The sequence below is a fragment of the Mastomys coucha genome, unplaced genomic scaffold, assembly GCF_008632895.1.
Source record: "Mastomys coucha isolate ucsf_1 unplaced genomic scaffold, UCSF_Mcou_1 pScaffold3, whole genome shotgun sequence".
NCBI lineage: Eukaryota > Metazoa > Chordata > Mammalia > Rodentia > Muridae > Mastomys > Mastomys coucha.
The window spans coordinates 44360580-44380241 of NW_022196909.1; the positions used below are offsets into that span (position 1 = coordinate 44360580).

General features: G+C 50.3%; 1 protein-coding gene and 1 long non-coding RNA gene across 2 annotated transcripts in view; both read right to left on the bottom strand.

Annotated features, from left to right (window-relative positions):
• Positions 1 to 6108: 6108 nt before the first annotated feature.
• Positions 6109 to 8012, bottom strand: LOC116075277. The gene is made up of 2 exons (XR_004112499.1): positions 7819 to 8012; positions 6109 to 6258 (listed from the first exon to the last, which is right to left on the bottom strand). It is a non-coding gene; the product is annotated as an uncharacterized LOC116075277 (long non-coding RNA).
• A 2398-nt stretch (positions 8013 to 10410) lies between these two features.
• Umodl1 (uromodulin like 1) overlaps positions 10411 to 19662 on the bottom strand; it is a 46866-nt gene continuing 37614 nt past the window's right edge. The window contains exons 20-22 of the mRNA XM_031347000.1: positions 18192 to 18270; positions 12518 to 12723; positions 10411 to 11317 (exon numbers count right to left, since the gene is read on the bottom strand). Of these exons, the coding sequence (XP_031202860.1) occupies positions 12542 to 12723; positions 18192 to 18270 (261 nt within the window). The 3' untranslated portion in view covers positions 10411 to 11317; positions 12518 to 12541. The remainder of the gene's footprint in view (positions 11318 to 12517; positions 12724 to 18191; positions 18271 to 19662) is intronic.

A 19662-nucleotide genomic window follows, 5' to 3' on the forward strand; every position in this document is an offset into this window, starting at 1 on the left:
CTTAGAGCCCCCCCCCCGCCCCCAAAAGAGGGAAGGTTTGCCTGGAGTTACTATCAGGACAGGGGATAGCTGTTATATTTGGGGACAAATATAACAAAGTTTCAGGACAGGATTTGTGTGTTCTCATGGAACTCGGGCGGTCTGCCATCTCCCAGAATTACCAGAAGGACCCACCCCCCACAACCCCTGCAGTCTTGCCAAGGGCGTAGAGGTTACAAAGGGGAAAGAGATCCCTTCTGTGTTCTGTGTGTCGCGGCCATCGGGGGTCTGTCCTCACAGGTGGCTCGTGAAAGAAACTTTGTTAAAGTCACTGTTGCCCAGAATGCAGGGACACCTGGGAGAACTCACAGGTGTGCAGCTCAGGGATCCACAATGTCTGAGTCAGAGTGGGTGGAGGAAGGTCTGACCAGTAGAGTGGCTATTGGCAGGACCTAGCCAGGATCCCCTGATATGCTCATCCCTGCTAGCAAACCCTGGATAAGCTCTGAGTCGGGAATGCAGACCTCCCAGGCTACCTGATCTTTCTGCCTCTCATAACCCAAGTCTTTTTTTGTTTGTTTGTTTTTCGAGACAGGGTTTCTCTGTGTAGCCCTGGCTGTCCTGGAACTCACTCTGTAGACCAGGCTGGCCTCGAACTCAGAAATCTGCCTGCCTCTGCCTCCCCAAGTGCTGGGATTAAAGGCGAGCGCCACCACTGCCCGGCATAACCCAAGTCTGGATGCTCCCCAGCAGATCTGGGCCTATGGGATAGTTTTATGCACCTAGCGATTCTTATTCTGTACCAAATTCCCTGGGGACAAGGATATGTGTTTTGTTCTTTATTCCTCACCTCACACCACACCCCGCCCCGCCCCGCTGGCCCTCCATAATGGCTGACTTTGCAGTCTGGAAAAACAACCAGAGAGATTGTACAAAGACAGTGTTTTGGGAGGGTGGTGCCTTTCCACAGGAACTCATGTCCCACAGAGAACTACGGGCGCCGTCAAGCTTCAACTGGCCTTTGCTGACAAATGTCCTTATCTGAGGCTGTGGTGGCCTCTTCTCCTGCTTATAGTCTTGGCCTTTTTCTATATTGGTTACTGTCAAGTGATCTTGCAGAAAACTGCTTTGTGGACTCTTTGTTAGGGCTGACACAAGGGAATCCATCTTGGTTTTTTTTTTTGTTTGTTTGTTTGTTTGTTTTTATTTTTGTTTTTCCGAGACAGGGTTTCTCTGTACAGTGCTGTATGTCCTGGAACTCACACTCTGTAGACCAGGCTGGCCTCGAACTCAGAAATCCGCCTGCCTCTGCCTCCCAAGTGCTGGGATTAAAGGCGTGTGCCACCACTGCCCGGCCCATCTTGATTTTTACACCTTGACCTTCCTGGCTTAACCTCTCCCTCAGCTCTAAGGCTCTGCCCACAGCGCCCTCTAGTGGTGAGTCCCTAGGATCCAGACAGCAGCCTCCAGCTCTTGTCCTTAGCATCCTTACAATAGGTTCCCTGCAGCAGCTTTGGGTCTTAGTCAGAGCAACCGGAGAGAGGTAACTATCTTACATTCTCACAGTACTTTCAGGACATGCGTCCGTGCTCAGGCTAACTTTGGTTTGTCAAACCTTCCTCCCTACCCCAACTATAATCTCTCTCTCTCTCTCTCTCTCTCTCTCTCATGTGCTCCTACACACACCAATGAGCTGAAGCTGTGAAGGACTGGGGTGAAGCAGATGTGCCATGTACCCAGAGTCTTGCTCAGAGCGGCCCAGCATCACAACATATCCCTTTCCCCCCTCCATAACTAAGCAAGCCTGGTGGCCATTCAGCATCACAGCCAGAGTCCAGTGCAGCATCCCATCCCTGAAGACTGGGAGGGGCTCCTCCTATGGGCTGCCCCAGAAAAAGCTGTACTCTTAGTCTCTACAGTCCTTCACGGATGCCTCCCAGAAATGGAGAAGAGTCATCCCCTGGGACTTTCCTGGGTGGTTTCTCTCATGCCCAGCCTCCACTCTGGTCCCCAGGGTTATAACTACGGGAGCATCTCACTGCTAGGGACACCAGCAGTCTGGTCCCTGCTCAGCTTGGCTCCTGTGGACACCGGTCTCCCAGTGCCTAGCCGTCCAACTTTCTGGGACCAATTGATTGAAAATTTAAAAGTCCCACGGGAATAAGGTTGTGAATGCTTGCTTCCCATAAAATGCCATTTCTGGGGTAGCAGGTTGAGGGTCCCTTATCCACAGGGCTTGAAACCGAAAGTGGTTTGGGAATGTTTACATATTTGTAATTCGGTATTTCCCGGTCAAGACCCAAGTTTAAAGGTAAAGTTTATGTGTGTGTCATGAACTCACCCACACACCCCAAGAGGAAGTTAAACTTTTTTTTTTTTTTTGGATGTACCTATACTTCACGGCAGTCCATCTACTGAATGAGGTTAGGTGTGGAACTTTCTATATGGAGTGTCTCTTACACTTACACACACACACACACACACACACACACACACACACACACTTTTGATGGGAGAGCATCATGAATTTCCCATGTTTGGATAATAGATGCCTGGGCTCTACCAACTCCAGTCCATAGGACCACAGAGATGAAATGAAGGCACAGCTGTTGGCCATGTCCTGGACTTTTCTCTCCCGGGAAGCTCAAGGTCTCTCACTACTGCTCTCTCTGGGAACATCTGTGTACTGCAGCTTCTCTGCCTTGCTTAAGTTTGTTGCTAGAATCTCCTATCCACCCCAGGGCTCAGAAGGCCCCGACTCAGCTTCTCACCTGGAGAGGGATGTGGCTTGCAAACCCGGCCTGCTTTTCTGACTGTTGCCTCATACCTGTTCTGCTGAAGCCGATGTGGACAAGGATCCAGGGCACAGCTGACTAGTACCCGTGCAGATACTGTGTACTTCTGAACTTGTGTGTGTGTGTGTGTGTGTGTGTGCTGGACTGATTTCCCACCCAATGTACTGGGTAGGAATTTATCTTTCCCTCTTAACTGTCCTGTTTTGTTTGTTTGTTTGTGCCTGTTTCTGTCTCTCACATTCCAAGATCCAGGGAGAAGATCTGGATTCATTGGATTCTAAAATCATTGAGATCAACCTTGACACAAACCTGAAAACACAGACCCCCCCTAAGCAAGGTATGGGCAGACTTGGAGAAAGAAGCCTTGATGGCCCCACTCTCAGACTCCTGCCTGGTCCATGCTCACTAAAAACCTCACTTGGAGTCCAGCCTGGGCATCAATGGCTACCAATTTACTGCCATTGCTAGAGATTCAGAGCTTGTGAAATGGGAACCGGTGCCTCCCTAGAGGAGGACTAGGGATTCTAGTCCCGAAGACTAAAGATTTCAGTCTGATCCATTCACCACATCTCCATCTTCCAGGTAGCATGCAGACCTCCCTCCTGTCCACCTGAGGCCTCAGCCCAGTGCGGAGTTACCATGGTTACCAGCATGCTTGCTTTAGCTGGTGTAATGGCAACTTCTGCTACTATAAAAGGGATATTTATAAATGCTTTTAGAGAAGTGTAAAGTGTGGGGCAGAGTATGATCAAAGGAGGTCTTCCACCACAGACTCTGTCCCCTCTTGCAGCTACTTACAGTCTGTACAACTGAGAGTCCCCGAGCTAGGATTGCCTGACCCTTTGTCCAGCTCTGTCTAGTCTGGGTTGGAACAAGGTTCTCACCTTGAGGGGAAATCAGAGCTGGAGACTGGGAAAGGCTGGACCCCCACAGCAAGGTCCTGTCTCCCTGGGAAGTGAGCATGCACAGCCATATCCCTGAGCACTTGGACGGAGAGCCTTTGCTCCCTGCGGGTCCTGACATCATGTTCTTGATGTAGTAAAGATGACAGAGAAACAAGGAGCACTCAGACCTTACACGCTTCAGACTTCTCATATCTCAGGGATCCTGGGATATGAGATGTAAACCATTCTGGACAAAGAGGAGCTATGTTAGGGAGAGGCACATTGTCAAATACATTGTTTGAAATACTGGATCTCAAGAACTAAAATTTCCCCCAAGAGTCTCATGCCCTAGGAAGAGATTTCACACAGTTCTTATGGTTTGCAGGAGAGATTAGAGCTCAGACAATGGGGGGTCCATGGTGAGTGGGAGAACACCTTGAACAAGATTATGTAAGTGAGAATTTTGGTTTCTTAAAAACAAAACAAAACAAAACAAACAAACCTACAAAAATAGGAATGCACATTTGTTTTAATCCCAAGTGTATGGACCTGGGGCTGCTTCAGATTGTCCACAGCAGGTGACTACGATTTGCCTCGTGCTCTAGGAGAGGCGTGATTTTGCCAGCTGCAGACCATTTCTGGGATTGTGTGACGTTTGGAATTCCGGGGACTTTTCAGAAGGTGCATAAATGCTGGGGCTCTCCAAGCAGCATGGTGGGTTGTGGGTGGCAGTTTGTGAAGCAGTTGTGCACAGTGAAGAAACAAGAAGAAAACCGATATCCTGACGGCAAAGATCAAACTTGCCCCCAAGTACCTTGAAGCCCTTACCCAGCAGGAAGTAGTCTAAGGATAATGTCTCCCTTCTTCCCATCCCTGATTTTTTTCAGGGATCTCTTCTCTTTCCCCTCTATTCTTTTATCTCTTATCTAATGTTGGGGGGAGGGTTGAAAGGGTGGAAGAAAGAACCCACAAAGTAGCAAAAGACAAAGCTACAAGACTGCTTAACTTTGTCTTATTTAAATCTGATCCTCATATGAATACCCCACAAAAAGACTGGGGGGGGTGATCACTGGATCCCTTTGTTCTTCCCAACGTGGCCACACTATTGCACTGTTATCAGCCTTTCATTGGCATACTGAGGACAAATGGCCGGGCCTAATTTACTGTGGCTGCCTGAGCCCAGGCTTTGGCCCTAATCACACCAGCATGTGATGAGCATTTGTATACCTGGGCCTGGGGGATGCTACTGCTGTGGGATAATGAGCACACCTGGTCCTACATGTCTGAGGCTCCGGGTCAGGCTGTATATATTTTTAATCTTCGAGGACTGGGCTCTGAGAAGCCGAGGAGAGACATTCAAGTATCATTAACCAGAAAGGGTAGCTTAAATGTGCATCATGTGTAACATGGCACTGCCCAACACATGGTGAAAGGTCAATAGACGTCAGCATGAAAAATCCTGCCTGTAAGGGCTGAGAGATGGCTCGGTCAGTAAAGAGCTTGCTACACAACCTTGAGGACCCGAGTCTAATCCCCAGTACCTATGTAAAAAGCGGTTCCCAGAGGGCAGGGGAGTGGCTGGAAACCGCTGGGCTCGGAGTTGGGTACCAGGGCAGGAGCTGCCAAGCTGGCAAAGCACACAGAGATTTTTTCCCTACAGGAGTCATGGCCCTCTTGTGGGAGGAGTTTGGAGAGAATTCAGAGAGGAGCTGGGTGAGAAGAGAAGTTAGACTGAGTCTAGGAGACGCCGGGCTAATGAGAAGGAAAGGTGGGCTGATCCGCTGGAGCCAGGACAGGACCTGGGAGTCTGCACTTCTGTGGGATACGCAGGCCTGGGACGGGACAGGTCCATGCAGGCTTGCTGGAAGCACAGCTGAGTTCCCGGAAAGCCCAACTGTAATTCGGAAGGGAAACCAGCCCTGGCTCAGGCTGTAGCCATAGACAACTTGAGAAACATCTGCCGACGAGTCCGGGGACCCCAAGCCACACAGCGGACCCTCTGTTTAAACTCTTTGTGATGTCTGTGGTAGCCAGGTAGAGCAAGGCTCCCCACTCGCACAGTACCTGGGACTCCTGGCTACCCGTCGGTTCTAGCCCAGACTGGCCTCTTCTTTGCGGCTTAGTCGTGCTGAGTCAAAAGGAAGCAGGAAGTCAAAAGTGAAAAGCAGGAAGAGCAACGTAAACACGTCAACATACCTGGGATGTGTACCAGGGCCCAGGAGCCACTTCTGGACCGGGCAACCAGAGGCTCAGGGACTTGTCCTCATGCAGAAGGCCCTCGAGTCCCATCCCCGAACCCCACATTCACACAACCAACCAACAAAACCAACACACATCAACAGACTCATTAGCTGTCCACGGTCCTTCTGGACCCAAGTAGGGTAAGCGGGATAGGGTTGGGGGTGGGGGTGCGCTTCACAAAATAAATGGGATAAGGTAAATTTGTAAACTTGGTTTTAAAAAGGTCTGAAGGGAGTTTAATTAAGCAGGATGGTCGATGAGGTTTTTCCTGACTGGAGTTTGGTCAAACATGCAACAAGGGCCCCTTGGAACATGATTTGAAAATTCCCAGATGTATGCTAAATAAATAAATAAGATTCCTAAGTTGAATTTACTTAAGGAAAATGAAGTACTTCTGAAAAAAAAATTTTTTTTTTTTTTTGGTTTTGTTGTTTTTTTTTTTCTTTTTTTCTTTTTTTCCGAGACAGGGTTTCTCTGTGTAGCCCTGGCTGTCCTGGAACTCACTCTGTAGACCAGGCTGGCCTCGAACTCAGAAATCCGCCTGCCTCTGCCTCCCAAGTGCTGGGATTAAAGGCGTGTGCCACCACTGCCCGGCCAACTTCTGAAAATTAATCTTGGCAGAGTCTATATTTTCTTGTGAGAGGAAGTTGGTTATTTCATATGTGCATGTGTATGCGCACGCGTGTGTGTGCATACACCCGCATTTGTGCTCAGCAGCTTCCTGGGAGAAAAAAAAAATATTGCTTAATGGGGCAGCAGTCAACACCAGGCTGGTGGCTGGAACAAGGAAACCAGAGAACCAAAGGCCAGGTAGAGCTGAGATGGCGACTTTGATTTTGAGGTCCTCCCCTCCCCCCGCCTCCTTCCCAGGCTCCATCTCCTACACTCTTCACCAGCAAGAGTTGATTTAGCAGGCTGGAGAGATGGCTCAGCGGTTAAGAGCACTGACTGCTCTTCTAGGGGTCCTGAGTTCAATTCCCAGCAACCACATGGTGGCTCACAACCATCTGTCATGGAATCTGACGCCCTCTTCTGGTGTGTCTGAAGATAGCGACAATGTATTTCCAGACAGGAACTGAAATCAGACAGCCCAGAGTACACCGGTCCTGCTACTCTGAGGAAGACCCATGTGGGTTGGCTTAATGGACACGCATCTGGTAGGTGATCATCTGTGACCATTTGTGACAGTGGGAAGGGATAGGACAGGTCCAATATACCTGCCCAGGGGAGAGCCATATTGCTCTGATGAAACCAAATTAGTAATGGTGCCCACTCTGGAGAAAGAGAACCATGAGCCATTCCCTGGGTCTATATGACTTCTATAATAGCAGCTCAGCTCCTTGGGGAGCTTTGATGTCATTGGAGAGAGGATTTACTGCCAAGAAATCCCATGGGCTGCTAGGGGCCAAGATCAATAGCAAGCATCAGCCGGGCGGTGGTGGCGCACGCCTTTAATCCCAGCACTTGGGAGGCAGAGGCAGGTGGATTTCTGAGTTCGAGACCAGCCTGGTCTACAGAGTGAGTTCCAGGACAGCCGGGGCTACACAGAGAAACCCTGTCTCGAAAAACCAAAAAATAAAAAAAAAAGCAAGCATCTAGATAGTTCAATAGACAGAAAGAAACAAGATGCTAAGAAAGAGGGCTTCCAGGGGGAAGCCAGTGACTTCTGTAAGATTAACTTGTGTATAGGTACTGCTCGAAAGTCAGGTGGCTTCTTCCTCCCATTAAGCAGCCCCAGAACTCAGCCTGAGGGAACACAGTGAGCTAGAGGCCACCCCAGCTGCTCTGGTGACAACCTCAGCCAGGGCTCCTGTAACTTTAATTTTTTTAAAGGCCTACTTTTAATGATGGTTCTTAAATGCTTTAGCCTCTCCCTTCTAGCCCACCACCCTCCAGAGGTAGTGGGAAAGAAAGGATACAGGGGAAGTGGACCTGTTTAGAAAGGTTCTTTGGAGCAACTCCCATCTGCGTCGTCAGGAAATCAGCAGTTCAGGTCACAGGTCAGCAGCAGCAGCCGCAGCTCTATCTCTACTCGCAAATACTTCACGGATACCCCAGCAATCCAGTTCGGTAGAGTCCGGACAGCAAATGCGAATCAGCAGCGGTGGCTCTAAACTAGCAGAGACAGCCACGCCTCAGTCTCCACCCAAGCCAGCAGGAGGGGACCAGAGCCAACAGGAATCGTTCTCGGCTGAGTCTCTCTCAGCAAAGTGAAGATCAGAGAAGACATGAGACAGATGAGTGCTGTCCAGCTAGCTGTAGCAGCAAACCAAGCTCAGCCTCCATCACAATCTATTGGGTCCTTTTGAGGCTCCCTTCAAACATCGTGCGTCTCAGTGAGTCCGCCTCAGCTGATGCCACTCTGCCAATCAGCCCGAGTCCATAGAAGCGGCAAGAAACTGCCTCACACCACCAGAAGTTTGTTTTGTTTTGTTTTGTTTTGTTTTGTGCGTTTCTCTCTCTGGAGTCCCGACAAATGGAGCTCAACTACACAACGTAAGGCAGACCAACACGTGTGTGTTTTGTTAGCTAAGTATCCTTCATCACGTGGCCTTTCACATGCTTGTTTTAGCAGAACATCCCCTCCCCTGTGTCTGCTTCAACGAAGCATTCCTTCGAGAGTCGGCCTGAGCCGTTCACACCTGTGTTCACTTTAACGAAACGTACCTTCACGTGTCTGCCCTAGCAAAACACCATCCAACGCCAACTGACTTTCCAAAGAACCCGCAAGTTTTCACTTCAGGCTCCTGCCCTGGCTCCTGCCCTGGATGCCCACATGCCTGCCCAAGGTTCCTGGAGGTGGAAACTCCGGCCGGAGTAAGCTCTAACAGCCCATCCCGGGACATCCCAGGTTTGCTGGGTAGGAGAGTCCACTTACCTGTCTCAGGCCCCGAGACAGCGAACCTAACTCCTGCGGGCTATACTTAACTCCTCCTTCCCCTTTAGGCTGTGTAAGCCTACTATGCTCGTCCCTGTACGTGGGGCCTTACCAGTCCAGCCACTGCATGGAGCAGCCACGACTTCACTTTGCTGACTGGGCGCATGGCCAGGGTTGGATTGGAGGCCCCGGGTGCACCTGACAGAAAGATGAAGGAATCCTGCAATCTTGCCCAACCACCTTTTCATCCTAAATTGGGGGTGGGGGGAGTGGGGCGGGAAGAAGGGGAATGTTTTCCCTAAAAAGTCTGAGTAAAGCGGATGTTGCTGTGAAGTGGATGTTGCTGAGCGCCCTCTTGCCACACATGCTAATCCCACACTCCCTGTAAGCCAGCGTGCTGAAGAGAACTACGCGGGCCTGTTCTCAAAGCCTAACGTCACCGCTAAGGCTCTCTGCCAGCAGGCACAGACCTGCAGAAAGCCTTGCTTACACAGGAGACTCAAATCCAGCAAACAAGAGAGGCCAGAGTGGTGTTTGCCGCGCATACACAAGGGTTCGTGCTAGCCTAGGCTTGGCTCAGCGCACCATCTAGTGGTAATTCTGGAGACCTGCATGTTGGGTCAGGCAGTGGGCCAAAGCTTAAAGAAAGGACTCTTTACCATCAGATCCCATTTTCATCAGACCTTCACCTCCATCGGACCCTCCTCCATCAGACCTTCAACCTCCATCGGACCCTCCTCCATCAAGTCTTCCTCTAACAGACCGTCTACCTCCCACAGACCTCTTTTAACAGCCCCTCCACCCCCATCAGACTACTTTCTCCAACAGCCCTTCCCCCACCACACCCTCTAGCACAAACAGACCCTCCTCCATCAGACCTTGACCTTAATCAGATCTCTATCGTGTATCATCTCACACCCCGAGAGACTCTGCGTCAGGAAGATCAGGGCCAAGGTGAGGCTTCCCGGGGATCCAGGCAGAACCACAGCAGGAAAAGAATGACGGCTCTTGAGGGGCCCCCACAAGCATGTGGACTTCTCCGGTATAATCAGAAACCCACAAGGCTTTCCTCCCCCGTCTCTCAGGAGGGAGATGGAGGGGGTAGACTTTACAATGGACCAGCTGGTTCCATTTGACAGTGGATGGGTTTGGTTCCAATTCTGGTTCCTTGACATACTCTTATACAATTTGCCTACTTGATACATCCATATCCTGAGCTGTAGAGTGAGAGTCTCATCCCCAAAGGCCCTGAGTGCTAAGTGAGGAAATGTCTGCCATCCCTCTCCACCAATAGGAGACATGACTGCTCTTCTATGGACTGGAGTCTCCAGAACCCTGAAGTTTGTCCTCATAGATGGCACGGCCTGTCAATGAGACTGTGTGACTGAAGTAGAGTGTGAAAGAGCTGCCTGATCCTGGGCTCAGTACCTGGGTTTTTCTGAAATTTTATTTTCCTCAGTAATAGTCAATGAAAGATGCCAAGCTGATGCCAGAAGTGATGGATGATACTGGGCAAGGGTGGGGGTGGCGAGCTGGACCTCAGCATCTCCCAGTAGTGTCTGGCACAGAACCAGTGCCCAAGAATGGCCTGCCTCATGAACTGAGCCACACAGGGAAACAACATGGCAAACCATTACAGTGCCAGAAAAAAAATTTATTGCTCAAAATCAGCTAGCCACGCAGACTCCTGGTTGTCATTCTTACCCCCAAGAATATGCAACAAATTGAAAGACTGGTTTCCCCAAATGATCTGTGTCATACTCAACATAAGCAAGCATATTAATTAAAAGCTACAATCCTGTTATGAGCCTATGTTCACTAGGGAGAACGCTATTACCTCAGGTGTTAACTGTGTAACCAATTCGAGTCTTTCAAATCAACAAAGTAGGGGACCCGTTAGCATGGTATGTACCTCCCTCGCCCCCTTCCCTGCTTCCTTGTGGTGGAGTGGGGGAAAAAAAATCACACCTTCCTCTTGATGGAATTACATGAAAAAAAAATGACCATGGATATGCAGGAGTGATACATACACATCACACAACACGACTCATTAGAAAGCTTCCCGTATTCACCTAGGTTGCCTTGAGTCACCGCCACGCAAGTGAAAGCCGCATGCCGATAAGGAGAGCTGAGCTAGTGTGTTTGTGTCTGGAAAACGACACTCGGAGAGTTTGATTGGATGGATCCGTTCATGAACAAGCATCACGGGTACTGGAAAATGTCTGCGAGGATGTCATTGTCAGAGAAACAGGGATCAGAGAAGCAGCAGCTTGGATGTCAAAGCTTGGAAGGCTATGGTAATCGGGGCCATGTTTGGGCTGGGTGTGAGGATGAAGGCCACTCCGGGGCTCTGCCCACATCTTCAGCAGGCCCGTCACCGGCCTGGTGGGTGGTACCCTGTGTCTTCAGGCTCTTGGGGGCAGACAGCGGTTTGCTGTCATCGTAGGGTCTCATCCCCAAGTACCGACACAGCACTGTCCAGAGCTGGATTCCGGTCAACGTTCGATGAATTAACCACTGGACCTTATTCACAGGGTATTCTGTGTGGGGAAGACGGTCACAGGATCAGCCCACAGGAGGGAAAGGAGTTCACGGAGGGGTCCCTCCATGTCCTCAGGCTCGGCAGCCATAGATCCACCAACCAGAAATCAAAGCATTCTTTTTTTTTTTTTTTTAATGGAGGCTGGAGAGTTGGCTCAGTGGTTAAGAGCACTTGCTTTTCTTGCAAAGGACCTGGGTTCAATTCCCAGCACCCACATGGAGGCTCGCCACTTCCCCAGGTGCCAGGCATGCGTGTGGATGGAGTACTCATATAAATAAAATAAATCTTAAAAGTGTCCCTGAATCTGGTGAGATGGCTCAGTGGGTAAAGCCACTTGTCACCAAGCCTGATGACTGGCGTTCAATCCCTGGATCCCACATAGTGGAAGGAGAACAACCAATTCCTGTATGGTCTTCTGATCCCTGCTTCCCCCGACACACACACACACACACACACACACACACACCCCGTTCAAATAAATTAATAAAAGAGAATCTTAAGTTGTTTGCTCCAAACACGGACAGAGTTTTCTGGCCGTTATTACTCAAGCAACACCGTGTGCTGGTTATATAGCATTGGCACTGGGTGAGCCTCAAGCAACGCCGTGTGCTGGTTATAAAGCATTGGCACTGGGTGAGCCTCAAGCAACGCCGTGTGCTGGTTATATAGCATTGGCACTGGGTGAGCCTCAAGCAATGCCGTGTGCTGGTTATATAGCATTGGCACTGGGTGAGCTCTCTTAATCCAGCAGGAGGTGGTTTGAAGCATCTAGGGGGACGTGCGTAGTCTCTGTGCAGACACTGCCCTCTGTGGGAGCAAACTAGACTCCCCGAAAAACCAGCGTGACTGACAACTTCACAACCAAAGACCTTCAATTTAACTCATCGATGCTGGCCAGAGCATTGTGGTGACACAGTGGACCTAGCTGGACTCCTGAGACATGAAGGACTGTCCCAGAGGTCATAGGAGATGAGGTTGGGAACCATCCTTGGGTACCAGGGTCACTGGACCACCTCTGGCTTCATGGGACCATGGGGTAAATGGCAGACCTCTTTGCTGACTTTGCAAATGGTCCCTGCTCCCTCTCAGGTGCTTTGGGGAAGGAGAGGTTTGTCGGTTACAGATCCCCTTGCCAAGCCCACTCTGCCATCTCCAGGGGCGATAGAGGCAGGATGTGGCATCACACCATCGCTCTTACCCATCTCCGGGTCAGCTGGGTCTCCTACTGAGAGAACACCTGGTAGCTGAAGTCGTCAGTCTGGATTCGAAGATTGTATTTCTGCCTCACTCTCTGGTAACGCAAGATCAGAAGGGTTGTGGCTCCTGCAACCACCATAAGTGCAGCTGCCGCAATGAGGATGATGTAACCGGTCCCCAGGACTGGCTTTGTACAGGCCTGTGCACCTGTGGGTGAGATGAGAGGTGCCAGGGTCAGGGGGATTATGCGTCTGTGGCTGGCACCTGGCCCAGAAACTGTGACGTTCGTGAGAACCAAGAGATGCACTTAGATTGCAGGCTGGGGTAGGATCCAAGGCGCTCGGTCACTATTTCTGAGCAGCTTGCTTGGGATTTGGTTTGAGGCCCTCCATACAAAGGCCTGTGTGAACCTGTGGGTCAGCAAGGGAGGCCAACCCCCCCCCCCCCATCCAATGAGAGCAGCTCCACCTGCAAACGTGCAAGGTGAAGCTTCTACCCAGATAGAGCTCTGTGGTCCTCTCATAGCTGGAGAGCCAGCCAGCTCCTCATGGGGAGACACGGGGGAGCAGGATAGGGAGTCGGGGGTTACCACCCACATCAGAGACCAGGGCCTGCCCCAGCCAAAGTAACAGCCAAAGTCCAGGAGAGTGTAGACCCCAGAGAATGGAAGGGAAAAAAAAAAACATCTTTTTTTTTTCTTTTCTTTTTTTGAGACAGGGGTTTCTCTGTGTAGCCCTGGCTGTCCTGGAACTCACTCTGTAGACCAGGCTGACCTTGAACTCAGAAATCTGCCTGCCTCTGCCTCCCAAGTGCTGGGATTCAAGGCGTGCATCACCACTGCCCGCCCCCCCCCAAAAAATCTTTTAATGGTTGTTTGCACACCACAACCATAGCAGCATTGCTCATAATGAGCGAAACTGGCCCCAACATCCATCAGTGTGCGAATACGATGGAGCGGTTTGTTTGATTTTGCCCGTTCGGCTGTTTTTCACACAGTAGCACAAGCTGGTCTGGAATATCACTGTGTAACATGAGTCGCTGCAATACTCCTGCCTCGGTCTTCCACGTGGTAGGACTATGGGCAAGCGCCGCACTGTGTCCAGCTTAGACAATGGAATATTATCAAGCCACCAAAAGGAACAGAGATCTGACGTCACACCACCATGTAGGAGACAGTGTGTGGGGGAGTCACAGAGGGACCATGGTTAGTGACACCCATTCATAAGAACTCTCTAGAATAGGCAAAGCAGAGACAGAGACAGGCTGTCAGTGCTAGAGCTCAGGGAAGAGGCAGGTGTGGGGCAGGATGGATGCTCCCATACTGTCAGGACTGGGAGAGATGGCTCAGGAGGAAAGAGTCCTTGCTGGAAAACCATAGGGACCCGAATTCAAATTTCCAGAACCCACATAAAGGCTACAGACTTGGACTCCTAGGGCTGTCGGAGTGGAGGCAGGAGGATGGCTGGGACTGGCTGCCCTCAAAGCTCTAGGAGCAGTGAGTGACCTTGCCTCAAGAGACTAAGGTAGAGAGTGACAGAGAAGGACATTGGTGTCCTCATCTGGAGACATACACACACCTCACATTGTAGGGAAAAAAATTCAAGCTGCCAGCCAGCCCCTGGCCTGCTCTCCAGTGGCCTGGCCTCATAAATGCTTTGTGCCTGAGTGGGATACGTTATCAAGGTCATTGATAACAGAGATCCCAGAGATGTCCCCTGGCACGGGGCCTCTGTCTGTTCACATGAGGCTCCAGACATCACAATGTGACCTATGTGGGTCCTGCAGTCAGACCTTACCTGTCCACGAAGTAGGGAAAAGCTTTATACGTGCAGAGACATGGGGCATATTGAACACTCCTAACTGCCCCCAGCACACACATGACCGACCCATACTGGCCCTCCCACCAAGCTACATGGGCAGTTCTCAAACAATAAGGACAACCCCTGCCCCGCTAGAAGCACAGCTCCAACATGGCAGAAGCCAGCCCTACTGGCACACATACAACCATGCAGAGTAGAAGCGAGCTTTCCTGGTACTGGGAATCCCAGCTCAGGTACTTGAGAAGTACCCATTGGCCTGAGTAACTGCCCTGGACGTTTGCACACACCCTGTGAGCTCACATTACCCATGTCTTTGCCCAGTGATGTAAACAAAATAAGTTTTTTTTTTTTTTTGGTTTTTCAAGACAAGGTTTCTCTGTGTAGCCCTGGCTGTCCTGGAATTCACTCTGTAGACCAGGCTGGCCTCGAACTCAGATATCCGCCTGTCTCTGCCTCCCAAGTGCTGGGATTAAAGGCGTGTGCCACCACTGCCCGCAAAATAAGCAGGTTGAAGAGTTGATTCCTGAAACAATGACTACAGGAGACTCCTAAACTGGTCTCAAAGCACACATCACATATTCAAGAAGGCTGTGTTGCCCTACAATCACCGGCACATGAGACATGTGTGAAAATTTGTCCCCCATGAAAAAAAAATACATTAAAGCCCAAATCCAGGAACTACAGGACTTGTCTGGAGACAGGGCCACTGCAGAGAGGACTAGTGAAGATGCAACCACACTGGAAGAGCTGAGCCTTCACATAGTAGGACTAGTTTTCTTAGAAGTTTGCTGCAGTGAGATGTAGCTATGGGCTGGGGAACCCAAGGATGGGCCACAGCCTGCAGAACTTGGAAGGGGCTGGATGGATGCTTGGCAGTAGGTTTCAGAGGGAGCAGGGCCTGGCCACACCCACACCTCAGGCTTCTGATTCTCAACACTGTGAGAGAATACAACTATGGTCCTACTGTAGTCCTATAGCATCAACTTCATGTGCTTTGTCACCACAGTTCAGGCTACTCATGTCCTTATGCACATGGTGGAGTGGAGGAGAAGGAGGAAGAAGAGAAAGAAGAGGAGGAAGAAGAGAAAGAAGAGGAGGAAGAAGAGAAAGAAGAGGAAGAAGAAGAGGAGGAGGAGGAGGAAGAGGGGGAAGGGGAAGAAGAGGAGGAAGAAGAGGAAGAGGAGGAAGAAGAGGAAGAGGAGGAAGAGGAAGAGGAAGAGGAGGAGGAGCCTTTCTCACAAAGATGGCCCTGACCCTTGTGGACAAAGACAAATAGATTACAAACAGCCTGTTCTGCCTCTGAGACCCAGTTCACTGCAGTTTAGTTCCAGCCACGTGAACACCTATATTCTCTCAGATCTCGAGGTGATGCTCATGCTTCCCTGAAGGGGTGGCGACATTGACAGTGGGGATAGAGGCCAGGCCCTGGAGGAATGCGTCTGCTGACTTCTCCTCGTCCCTGGAGGCTCCCACAGCGCTCCTGCTAACACGACTCCTAAAACAGAGCAGTCCTTATCAAATTATCAGGCCATGTGCTGAGAGGGGCTTTTCTGCCCATTTGTTTGAGGATGTGGTGGAAATAAAAGCTACAAGACAATAAGAAAGTGGGTGAGAAGGAAGGTGACAGAGAGCTTTGGGGTCCCATCAGCCACTCTCTTGCTACAGTCAACTCTGCGCTGGCCTAGTGTAGACCTCTGCTTGTTACAAATGACAACAATCAACTCTTATCCAGGAGTTCCCACAGGCCGTGTTCTGAAGGAGAAAAATACTATCCCCACTCCACAAAGGGAAAACGAGGAACAAAAGCTAGTATGTTCAACATCCCAAAAGTATCAACGTTGAACAGGTTTTACATTAAGCGAGCCTCTCATATTAGGGACTCTCACCCTAGATACAGCCCTGGGAGGTAGGCAGGGCAATCTGCTCTAACTGCAACCTTATAAAGGAGGGCCAAGGTTCCTGACACATGATAGATAGAGGAAGAGAAGCCTGTCTGTTTTGTCCATCTGTCTGTCTGTATGCAAGTGTGGTGAATATATGATGGATAGATTGGCCAATAGATGACTAATGAGCAGATGGATAGATGAACATGTGAATGGATGGATTAGTGAAGATCAAATACATCCATGAATGGCGTATAGATAGATACATTGATGGACGGTAAGTGGATGGATGGAAGATAGATGACGAACAGGGGATACACGGACGATAGCTGGTAGTGGATAGAATCAATAATATTACAAAGACCACAGCTCAGGCTGTAGCCTAGGATCTGACTCAGGTCTACTGTCCAAGTCCAATGCTTCTCACTCTTGACATTCCCCTGACGTCTATGAACGAATGAAGAGGCTCCACTTCTATTCATGAGCTCACGTGATACATATCTACTCTTTCTTATTGTGGCTCCAGGTCGACCAGTTCTCTACAGCGATTGAAGAGGATGAGGAGTTGAGAAAAGGCCTGAGCCTAGGCCAGCAGTTACCCAAGGATCCCCGCCTGGGTCTCAAAACCGAGGTCAGCAATCATTTGTGGACCCCCATCTGGGTCTGGAACACTCTTGGGTCAGAGGCTGTGTGTGTGTGTGTGTCCTTGGCGACTGTGCCTAAGCCTTTATTTTCCCAATGCTTGGATGAAAATCAAGAGTGGAGAAACTGCCAGCCAGGTCCCGCCTGCTGACTCCCTTGCTCACTTATCAGAAACCCAGCTCCACCTGAGCCTGAATCCCAGCCTCCAGCCTGAGCCTGAATCCCAGCCTCCAGCCTGAGCCTGAATCCCAGAGGCCGTTGCACAAGAAGATGCAGAGAGGCACAACAAGATCGTCCACGTTTAGGAGGGAGAAGTCTCAGGGAGAAAAACAGCCTGAGCGATGGAGAAAAGCTTAAATTGGCTTTCTGGCATAAAAATGAGATGGCATGGGGGGGGGGGGGGGGGGAGCATGGAAGAAGGAAGTAGCCAGGGATGGCACAGGACGGCCCTTTAAGAGGCTCCAATGCGTTCTTTCTTCTCACACTGGCCAGCATTTTCCTCCACAGCCACACTCAGCCGCCCAGGAGGTTAGGAACTGTGGTTTTCGCTCCAGGAAGCCATGTGTCGGCTAAAGCCCAAAAACTCTCCTACTACAGAGCGAAGACAAGAAACTAGGAGGCATCTAGAAACCTCAGTGTCAGTACAGCATACAGAGTCCCTACTTTCCCCAAATAATTAGATCATATAGAGGGGGGAAATAGGTTCAGGAAGTTGATCCTGAAAACACACTAATATAATCGTCTGCTAGGCACTTATATTCAGGGCAACCGGAGGTCTTCTTTGTCCCTCTTTTGAATTGTTCACCTTCTGAATGAAACAGGTTTTCCATATGGTTGTGCCATTACACATGTGTGCATACACATGTGCCTGCATGTGCATGCATGCATATACGTGCACGTGCCTGCGCACGCACACGCACACACACACACACACACACACACACACACACACACACACTGCCGCTGTCCATCCCATTCACAGCCTGGGCCCTTTCTCTTTGTATCCATTAGACAGGTTTACTCAGGGTCAAAGACCTTCTCAGCTTCCTTGGACTGCCATCACAGCATCCTACAACTCAATGCTCTAGACTTCCGGGAGGGAGCTAGGATTCCTCCCCACAGCATGGCCAGAGCAGACAACCCTACCTCTCAGGGTGGCCGAGAGGGACAAATCCTATCCTCTAACCCCACACGAGCACCTGAAGAGTCCTGAGGAAAATACTAGCCAGTGCTGTGAGTCTTTTAATAAAAAAAAAGAAAAATCTTTAAAGCCCCATGTTTCAAGCTGGGCTGGAATAGTTTCCTGGACATTGACACCTGGAAGACTCACCTTCAGATCGATGGAGGGGTCCCCAGGTCATCTGGTGCACGGCCTCACTGCTTCGCAGCAATCGGAAGTCATTACAGCTCTGTTTTGAAAAGAGAAACCCCACATTAGCCTCATGGTTCTTCCAGGACATGAACACCCTGTCTTGGGTTTTCCCCATCTGACCCTGATTGCTCGGTCCTCTAGAACAGGGTGTTGAGCCATTAGGTGGGTGGGTCTAGATGTGGGAGCAGGGGAGCCTTAACAGTGGACTCTGGTGAGACCCCGCCTGTCTTAAGGTTTCTATTGCTGTGATGAAAGAGCAAGGGCCGGCGCAGCTTGTGGGAAAAGAGTTTTGTTTACTTGACGTATCTTGGGTCACAGTCTATTGAGGGAAGCCAAGAATGGAAGCGGGAGGCCACGGAGGAACACTGCCTACTGGCTTGTTCCCGCAGGCTTGCTCAGCCTGCGTATACAATCCGGACCATATGCTCCGAGGTGCACTGGCTTCGACTAAGCCCAGCCCTCCCACATTGATCCTTAACTAAGCAAATGCCCTACAGAGTTGCGTACAAGTAATCGGATGGATGGAGGCATTTGCCCTCTTCTAAATAACTCTAGTTTGTGTGGACTTGAGATGTAAACGAACCAGGGCACCACCTAGAGCTTGAGAGGTGGACAGTGGGCACACAAAAGGAAAGATGGCGGAAATCCGAGCCTCTAAACCTCCCCTAATGTTCCTCTTGTGTCCTCCAAGGGCTTAGCTAGCCCTTCAAATTCACTGCCCAGCTCATTGGTATGGGGCAGTCGTCTCCCTGCATACCCAGCATACACCGCGGTCTTCGGAGAAAAAGCTGGCACCCTAGCCCCGGTTTTGTAACTCTGATCGTCTTAGTTAGGGTAGAAACCTAATGAACTGCGATGACCAAAAGCAACTTGAGAAGGAAAGGGTTTGCTTGGCTTACGTACCCAGAGTCATGGCTCCCTGAGGGAAGCCAGAGCTGGAGCTCAAACCAAAGAGGAACCTGGAGCCAGGAGTTGATACTGAGGTCATGGAGGAGCACCGCTTACTGGTGTGTGCTCCACTTGGCGTCCTCAGCCTGCATTCTTATAGAACCCAGGGCTGCCAGGTTCGGTACAGCACCACCCCCAGTGGGCTGGGCCCTCCCCCACTCATCCCTAATTAAGAAAATCACCTCCAGGCTTGCCCAGCCTGGTCCCTAGGAGGCATCTTCTCCGTTGAGGTTGCCTCTTCTCGAATTACTCTAGCCTGTGTCGAGTTTACACAAAGCTGGCCAGGTGACCTCATTTGGAAAGATGAGCACATTGAGATGAACTCTAACCTCAGGAGGTGAGACCTAATACAAAGAGGGATCTGGGCACGTAAAAAGAAAGAACTTTGGGCTGGTGAGATGGCTCAGTGGATGAGAGCACTCACTGACTGCTCTTCCAAAGGTCCTGAGTTCAAATCCCAGCAACCACATGGTGGCTCACA